Here is a 9425-nt window from a genome sequence, read left to right as displayed (position 1 = left end):
TGTGCTGGGAGACACAGCAAAGCTTCTTTTGACAGCAAGCATGGGCTGCAGGTACTGCCTCATGCTGCCAGATGTGACAAGGACACTAGGCAAAAACCAAAACTAGAGAAAAAGCAGTCACGAGGGCTACAGGGGCAGTCTGGTTGTTGCCTCTGATGTCACTGTGATTTGCACCAGAGCAGGTGATCTGGACTCACAGTGGTTCATGCTTCCTACCAGGACAGAATGATATCCCTGAAGTTTAACGGACTTGCTGTTATCATGTGATCCAATGTTTCCTTTTTCAGCAGTGTACTTATCTGGCTGCTAACTAGCTTTCTCACCAGGATTAGGAGAATCTGCATAGGACGTAAATAGTTAAAGCAGAATATTGTTCAAGTAATCACATGTAAACAAAAATACACTGGACCACCCATTAATCGGAGTTTATTTAACAAAAATATCTGACAGCCGAAACAAGATGAAGATGACAAATCCATCAATGTTACCAAAGAACAGAAATCACTTTTGCTTTAAGCCAAATTTTTAAGGCTCCTCTTCCCTTTAGAGTATAACTTTGATCAGCTTCTGACTTTATGCTGCAACATCTGTACCTGAGAGTCACAGTGACAACAATCCTACTGATTTTGATGTTCATTTTCAGGTCAAACACCTGTGGGTGAGAGTTTACAGTGCTTCTCCTTGTTTTCTTTAAAATCACAGCCTTCACGTGAACTTGTATCTTTCTGCAATCCAGAGAAAAACCAAACAGCTTCAAATGAGCGAATGCAAAGTGTTCCCAGCACCAGATGTTTGACATACAGCAAATAAACACCAAAATGAACCAGCAATACCATTCTCTGAAGTCCTCCTCCCTTTGTGCTTCTACAAAAGCCAGAACCAGAATCCCAATCAGTGCAAACAGACTGACCTCAACTACAGGGAGAAAAAAAATGCACGAGTCGCTTCACAAAACACATCCTCACAGTTTGCACCCACACAGTCACCGAAACCTATAAAAGAACAAAAAACTGGACATTGTTTCAACCAGTCGGTCAGTCTGTCAGCAGTCCCCGAGGCAGGAGAGGAGCGTCGTTCTGAAGCAGACTCTTTAAACAGAGTCCAGTTCAGCGCCTCATCGTAGCGAGCGCCTCACAGCTCCGTGTGAGCATCTGGCAGAGGACAGAGGAGAGAGACGTTAGTCTGAGTGATTAATGCGGAAAGCTGCGCGTATCGGTTTCTGCGAGCGAGGCGCACCTGTGTCCTGCTGCTTCGCCATGTGGTTCGCTCTGTCTTGGATTCTGGCCTGCAGGCGTTTGATCTCCTGGTCGTAGTCGGTCCACTCTGCCACGATCCTCACCGCAGCCTGCAGCTTGGGCTCTTTGGTCATCGGGTTGTTGCACTGATATTGGGAAAATGAGAAAAAAGACAAAACAGCTCATATCATGGGTCACATAATGTGGTTTGGTACAAAAACAGGATGCAGCATCAAAACTGATTTATGTCCACCTATAAAACGACTATTTAAAACCTTCATGGCAAGGCTGAGATGGTTTGGACATGTGCAGAGGAGGGATAGTGAATATTCTGGGCAAAAGATATTAAATATAAAACTGCCAGGCAGGAGGAAAAGAGAAAGCTTCATGAATGTAGAGGAGGACAGGCAGAGAGTTTGTGTGACCGAGGAGGATGCTAGGGACAGGGTGAGATGGAAGCAGATGATCTGCTGTGGTGGAAGAAGAAGGTGGTCTTATTTTTAATGTGAACTCATTCTTAAGCCTGCCTGCCCTCTAGTGGCTGTAAGGATACATGTGAATCTTTAGAAAACTGCCATCAATCCTCTGTAACTCTGACAAACTGTACAGAAAACAGTTAAATAAAAAGAAGCATTCTTTACCAGATCTATTGTTTTGGCGCTCTTCTTGGAGCTGTCATCACACCAGGTCTCACACCACAGCCACTCCTGAGGTAGAGACTTTATGGGCACCTGGTGGATCATGTTGTTTGGAAGATCCTGGAAAAAAATCAAATCATATAAAAAAAAAACTAGTGAGAAAAAGTGCAGAGCTTAACTAAAAGCAGAGAAGGGAAAACTATTGTTAGGAAGGTTGAACCATCATGTACAAACAAGCATTAGAAGCAGCATCTGCTTCCCCTGTGTACTTTCACAGTTGGCTGTCTTTATGTTTTCTTTCAGCTGCGTAGTAATCAAGTTGCAATCACAGACTACAGTTTGTCCTGTCGCTGTGCTCAAGGACATCAGAGCCTGAAATGTAAAAGCTGCTGAACAATGCCGCAATCATAAAACCAGCGATGCGCTGTCGTGAAATCAGAAGCAGAGCAGAACATGACGAGTAAACACGAGCGGCGACAAGGAACAGACGCACGCTAACGCGAGGCTGCTCTAAAGTCTTCACTGAAAAACTGGAGAAGAGTGTTCAATCAATCTAAAAACATATGGCTGTTTTACATAAAACACGTGGCTCTGATGTCACGTGTACATAAAAACACGAATGCAGACAGTGAGTGAAGAGAGCGTCAGACCTGGTCGAGGTTGGAAAGGCTGTTGGGGTCTTGGCTGAGCCCCTGGTACTGTCCTCTGAGTCGATCTCCTGCAGCTATTTTCCTGAACTTCTTCAGATCGACGACGTACAGCGCGCTGCAAACGATGGTAACACGTGAAAGTTGCAGGAAAGCATGTTTGCAGATAGTTGATGTTAAATGCTGCTGAAACTTGATTGCGACACTGGAGCTGAGCGATCAGCGTCTACCTGATGTGGTATTTGCGTCCAGCGAGGTGGCTCGCCCAGTATCCGGACTTCCAGAAGCGGTATCCGTCCATCTCCCTGCGGCTCTCGCAGAATGGAGTGTATCCGTACGGAGCTCCCTCCAGGTCGAAGTCACGCAGCTCCTTCAGGTCTGTGCGCACGATCTGAAGCAGAGGAGGAGGTGTGAACAGCTTAGCTGGCACAAAACAGTAAAAATAAAAAGTAGAGAACATATCTCACATAAAAAAAAAGGAAAAAAAAAAAGGAGTCTAGGAACTCATGTGGAGCAAAACTGAGTGTGCACTTCCAAACTTTTCTATAAAACTACTTCCAAACCTTTTAGTACTTCATGGCAGTCATGAGGAATATTATATTGAACAGGTTCTCTGAAGCTGACAGTTTCCTCCTTTACTGAATAGTAAAAGAACAAATATTTGGACAGATGCAGGATGAGTGACTGTGTTTGCACAGCTACATGTGAGCAAACCTGGTCAGCATCCACGAACAGGATCTTGTCGACGGCCAGAGGGAACAGCACGTCCAGGAAGAGGATCTTATAGCCCCAGATGATCCTCTGCTTCTCCGTCTGCTGGTGTAACCAGCGGGGCCACTTATACTGGACCAGCTCGTACTGGAAGCCGTATTCCTTTGCCATGTGGGGGATAAACTCCTGAAAGATGGTGACACACAGGAACAGAGCTGTCAGCATGTGCACACCTCATAATTTTCCCCTTTGACAATATGGGGCCATAAATAATTCATAAACAGGCTGACAGCTGACCGACAACTGACCCCTGACAGATTTAATGAAAATGGACTCAAATATCGAAAATGCAAAATTAAATAAACACAATGTAAGACCAACCCCCCCCCCCAAAAAAAAAACCAAAACAAGACGGTAACTTCAACAGACAGCAAATCTGGCCTTGCTATGCTGCTCTATGAGGTCGTAGAAGGACACAAACTGCTCCCAGCCAATTGGCAAAGAGCAGGCTATGTGATGGCTAGAGACATTATTGCACGGACCAATCAGTAATGGCCTAAAGCATTTCAAACTTCACTGTTCTTCTGGACTTCAGAAAACTCTTACATCTGTAACACTGAAACTAAGAGTGGTAAGCTAAGTGAAACGCAGTCATTCTGTGGTTGAATAGTTGCTCTAAATGTTGAGTTTTGTGTTGTTTACGTAGGATTTCTAGAAATTAGTGAAATATGTGGCATGACAGATGATTTTGTAGGGCAGCAGAAATCAAAAGTAAAGTGAATGCCACATGTTTGTATAAAATTGTGCAGTAATCTACTGAGGAACGAAACTCATTCATAGAAATTTTCAAGTGAAATAAGTATGATTACACTCAGTTTTAGCAGATTTTATTATTCTTAAATTGTTTATATATATTGATGTTTATTTTTAACTAAATCTTATTTATGGTAACTGATAGGTTTGTAGCTTGAACCTATCCGCTGGAACGTTGAGGACAATATAATTACACTGCAAAGCAAGACACCAGTAGGCAAAGTTCTTCATGTTTCTCGTGCATGGGAGAGACCGGACAAAGCGCCGTTCCTTCGCCTGACCCCAGTTGCTCTCGTCCGTTCTCCCGTACCACTGTTCTTTTATTGAGGTTACATGAATATGCATCGGTTCATTAACATATGACGTCTACATACACACAAAGAGTACCTTGCCTGTGTATGTGGGTGGGTGGGTGGGTGGGTGTGTGTGTGTGTGTGTGTGTGTGTGTGAGAGATCCAGATGTGACCCTGTGAAGACTCCCCAAAGCTGGTGCCAGGAGTCTAGCGGTCCATCTGAACAAAAGGCTCTTATACTTAAACAGATATACGTGTGCTTGCTATACCATAAATCAATAAGAAAAGATACGACCTCTCCTAGGAGGTGTGATCTACGCTGGAACACTCTGTAGAGGGAGTGAACGCACTCCCCCTTCATGCTACACAGAGCTGTTACAGACCTCCTAGGATGAGACATTCTTTCAATCTACAAATGATTATACACCTCTAAGCATATATGGTTAAATATTTCTAAGCATAAATGACAATCAACAATACAAATCTAACAGTAACAGTGATCTACCAATTTAATATTTGTGATGTATTTAATTTTCACTGAATTACTTTTTGTTGAATTCACATTTATTATGACAATATGTTTTCTACACTTTGCTGTTACTGTTTTTGGCTCAATATTGACTTAAAAATAATCTCTTTTCCTATTGCAGCCGTCTGCTTGGTTCTTTTATTGAAAAAAGGCTGTTGTTGTGCCGTGCTACAGAAATAGCACAAGCTGCTCGATTCAGTGTTTATGAATGGGCTTAAATCTTTGAAGACTAGTATAAATGTTTGGTGCAGTCACATCAAAGCCACATTAGATAGATCAGACACAGAAGTGTAATTCACATTTCAAACCGTCTACGGGTGAAATAACCGCTGGCGATGCCCAATGCCCGGGACCTGACAAACTTTCTAAGCTTCCGGGCGAGCAATTGAAGCAACAACCAATGAGAGAGCAGGATACCGCTGACTGACACATGACCCGACAACCAGAGCCTGGAACTTCCACAAGGGATCAGCCGTCAGCTTCAGAGTGATATTCAATAACACTCCGGTGGTTTCACCGCGAACAAATGGGTTTCAGGTGTGACGCCTTGTGGGCACAAAAAATGTCCAGTTAGTGCTTCTCAAACGTTCACTGCTGTGTGTCACATGTGAGTAACTTCGGACAACCTCCTGACCCAATTTTCCTGAATAGTCCAGAGGTCATGTATGAAAACAGCGTCAGTGAGGTGGTTGTTACATTTCTTCACACTAGCTGCACTCGGCAGCGTTAGGAAGGTTTAGTCTGCTTTTATGGTGAGAACATAAGAGAAATGCTCCTTTGGGCCTATTCTGTCAGAGTACTGTACCGTGGGTGTACTGTGCTTTAAACAAATAACTTGTTTTCTAGTGAAATACTAAGTACATCCCACATTTCTCTGTTTTCCTGCAAGCAAAGGTTGTTACGCTCGTGTTAAAACATGCAATACATTCAGCATCCTATCCACTAAACTGCAGCACCTTCAGAAGCCAACAGTATCTCCCACACAAATTATTTTTAGACATAAAAACGAAAGAATATTTAAAAGAAAAATCAGGGAGTAATCCGATCCCTGCTGCACGTTTCTGCTTGAGCTTCACATCGATGTTGGACAGAGAAAAAGCTGCAGCCATTGGAGAAGATTTCCACATCAGTGACGAGATGCCAGCTGAGTTTTAAAGTAACACCAGAGGCAAAAAATTGAATAAAATAAAGTAAAATCCTACCTTAAAAGTGGGAGACAAGTAGTTCTTGAGGAACCAGAACTTGACGGGAGTTTTGGTGTGCTTTAGAACTGACAGCATCATGATTCTGAGAGAGAAGGAGGACAGTAAAAAGACTGGTGGCAACAGAACTGGGAAGAAAAAGACTCTAAAATCAAAAGTATAAGGAAGAAGCAGGGATGTTCGCTTTCAAGGATTTTTGGCTGACACAACAATCCCCTTTCTTTGCCTGGTCACATCTCTGACACCCACCTGAGGAACCTCTCGTACAGATGCCCCGAGGCCACAGAGAAGATGTTGATCGTATCTTCCTTGTCCTGCTTAGGCTCTTCAGTCTTGCCTCCACCCGTGAAACCTCTGAAAGACAAAATGAAAAGCGATTATTTGACAGTTTTGAACATCTGAAAATGAAAAATGAGATCACTGTTTTGAGCTGCACCTGGTCAGAGAATTCCAGAAACCAGTGTCGTTCTCCTCCGTCCCATCACTCAGCAGCTCCTCGCTGAACTTGTCTGGCTTCTTTTGGACCTGATCAACACACAATCATAACTCAGTCAGTCACAACATACTGTGGGAGGAGAAAAGAAGAAAATCAATTATTCTGTTTAAAATATGAATCAAATATCATATGACGTGGTTTTGATTCAGGACTGAAACTTACACAAAACATTAGTGGTTGAGTTTTTACTCTGACTTAAATTTTGTATTGGCTTTAAGATCACACGAGATCGCATGTTCACATGTTGCCATGAGTTCAAGAGTGCAATTCTCGATATATTAAGTCAAAGTGCTTCAGGTGATTGCTTTCTTACACAGCTTTGCTCTTTGGGCACATTATCAAAGCTAATGCTAAGCTAATGCTGCGGCGATGTTGCCTTCAAAAACACGAGTAATCCACAGAGTCTCAGGACCCTCAGATTCTGGGAGCAGAGCTACAGACATGGGGTGGATACTGGGCCAGATGTCATATTTATGAAAGACTTTCACAGTAGTTTAGTCACAAAAGCTTTTCATCTTTTTATCTTAAATTTTGGAAATAGAATTGTAGACAACAGACAAGTATAGTCTCTTGTTTGTGCTGTTGTTGGTTCACCAATTAGCCACAGAGAAGAGCTAACAACAAAGAGCTGAAGTGATAAACAATGAAGTTTCCAGGATAGTCACTGTCTGTACTTTTCATGCTGCATCTTCCCTCTCGGTCACGGCAGGTTTAGCGCCTGCTTCTGCCAGAAGTTACTTCCTGTTAAAGGGTTTTTTTCCTTCCCACTGTCACCAAGCGCTTGCTCATAGGGAGTCGTCTAATATTGTTGAGTCTTTAGATTACAATATGAAGTGCCTGTCGCTCCCTTCCCCTCCCAGCTCACTTGTCAACCAATTAGCATTCAACCTACACAAAGCATCAACCACACCTATTGTTGAAAACCTCTTTCCTGCAAAAACCTCCACTCATAGACACAACAGCAGGTCAACAACCTGAGAGTAAAAGCTGACAGTGTTGTTGGATTTTACCTATATTTTTGCATAGGAGATGAGACTGTATTTACCACACAGGGGTCAAGGGGCATAAGCAAGACCTGGAGTGAAGACATTGTTCACTCTGGCAGCCAATATTACAAAAACTGGCATGCGTTGCTTGTGGCTAACCTTTAGAGTAAGCACAGTGAGGGAATAAAGGTCGACTGTGAGGCAGCTGCTCCTTCTTTGAGGAAGGGCCAAACAAGCTGTTTGGTGGGCATTATGGAAATGTGTTACACAGTGATGTAGATGAATGGTGGAAGACAATTTTGAAGCATACTTTTGCAACTTCTCAGAATTTTTGAGAAGACGAACACGAACAAAACACTATAAATCCCACTAAAGCCCAAAACTTATAATATGGGCTTTTTAATGTGAAAAACAAAGAGGTGAGAGAAGCTTAATGTGTATGTGCTTTTGTCTGTAGTTGAAAAATGCACTGGCACGTGGGCACATCTGTCATATGCAAATACCGCTTCAAAGTCTGATTTTACTTTAGTCATCTTTGCACAAATTACATATTTATTCAGCTCAAAAAGGCTCAGTTCAGACTGCAGTTTCTGCTTCTCGTTAAAATTTATGAGAAACCTGAGAAATTGAGCAGTCTGGATATTCTGCTCACCAACTTTCCATCCTGGATTTATCCAGCTAACAGTGCTGAAGGGCAGATTCCTGCCATTGCTTCTGTGCTTTTGTGCCAGAAAGACGTCACTGCATTGCAAGTGAACCGACCTTGACTTTAATGATTCTGCTCTTGAAATTGTTCAGCACGACTACAATGTCGTCCGAGTCCGCTGGAGAGTCTGTGCCGTCATGGCTGCAACAGAAGAAAGAAATGATAATGAAAACATTAGAAGAGAGATTTTCAGATTAATTTATAAAACCAGGAGCAAAGAGGAGTGGCTGATATTTAATTTATATGTGACAGAATATAGCCAATTCTGCACATTATTACCTGTAAATCTTGTAGATTTCATCAGAGCGCCCTTTCCTTAGCTTCAGGATCCAGGCACCTGGGTTGGCTTTGAGCTGAAAGTAACCCTGCAGAGCAGAACAAAGGAGATTTACAATTTCAGGCTGAGAGAATATTAATGTCTAGGAAAGTAAAAAATATGTTATTTATCAAGTAGAAAAGCATTAAAGTATAACAAATCAAAGCTGTGTTATAGAGAGGGCCGTGCTTTGAAGCGATTACCAGGTTTGCCATGACGATAGTGTCCACGATGACGGGCTCAGACTCGGTTCCCAGGGTGAACTGAAGGCCACGTGGAGGCTGACCCGAACTGACGTCAAAACAATGGCCCTCCAACAAAAGGTGCTCCAGCTCATACTCTGCCGCTACAATATTCTCCACCTGCAAACACGGAAGCACAGCCAAGGAAAGTTTACTTCATGCAGCCCGATATCAGCGCCCAGGGGCTCCACAGACACACATTAATAATGGTTCCCAAATTAGCTGAAGGTCTCAATGAGGACTGGACTCCAAAATGTTCAATATATAAGCTACTTATATTATCTATATGTTGTCCAGCCAGGTGAGTTACTGAAACAGCAAAATTAAAGAATTAAAAACAAACAAACAAGCAACCCTGCCTAAAAACAGATGTACTGCTGTACCTCCTGCAGGTAAATGTTGTCCAGATCATATCGAGTGTGCACAGACTCAACCATCCAGCTCTCGGGAGTGTTGAGGTTTAGAGTGAAGAGTGGAGACTGGGGCATGTCCAGGAACTTTGCTATAGGCCCAGGAGAGAAACTACCATCAGCCTGAAACGCCACCTCTGGCTCTAGGACGTAACGATAAAAACTGGAAGACAAACACACAAGCAGAAAGCAGGTGAACTT

General features: G+C 42.9%; 1 protein-coding gene across 2 annotated transcripts in view; it reads right to left on the bottom strand.

Moving 5' to 3' along the window:
- Positions 1-399: 399 nt before the first annotated feature.
- uggt1 (UDP-glucose glycoprotein glucosyltransferase 1) overlaps positions 400-9425 on the bottom strand; it is a 31318-nt gene continuing 22292 nt past the window's right edge. For both annotated transcript variants that reach the window (XM_085391353.1, XM_085391354.1), the window contains 13 exons: positions 9198-9387; positions 8776-8934; positions 8536-8621; positions 8313-8397; positions 6505-6593; positions 6318-6422; positions 6069-6153; positions 3235-3417; positions 2751-2911; positions 2524-2638; positions 1877-1993; positions 1237-1381; positions 400-1151 (listed from right to left, as the gene is read on the bottom strand). In XM_085391353.1, coding sequence (XP_085247479.1) covers positions 1132-1151; positions 1237-1381; positions 1877-1993; positions 2524-2638; positions 2751-2911; positions 3235-3417; positions 6069-6153; positions 6318-6422; positions 6505-6593; positions 8313-8397; positions 8536-8621; positions 8776-8934; positions 9198-9387 — 1540 coding nt within the window. In that variant the 3' untranslated portion in view covers positions 400-1131. The remainder of the gene's footprint in view (positions 1152-1236; positions 1382-1876; positions 1994-2523; positions 2639-2750; positions 2912-3234; positions 3418-6068; positions 6154-6317; positions 6423-6504; positions 6594-8312; positions 8398-8535; positions 8622-8775; positions 8935-9197; positions 9388-9425) is intronic.

The sequence above is a fragment of the Rhamphochromis longiceps genome, linkage group LG19 (assembly GCF_057381845.1).
Source record: "Rhamphochromis longiceps isolate RC_006_pf linkage group LG19, R_longiceps_female_GT1.1, whole genome shotgun sequence".
Taxonomy (NCBI): Eukaryota; Metazoa; Chordata; class Actinopteri; order Cichliformes; family Cichlidae; genus Rhamphochromis; species Rhamphochromis longiceps.
Note: the sequence above shows the minus strand (reverse complement) of the source record. Positions and strands in the feature narration are given on the sequence as shown.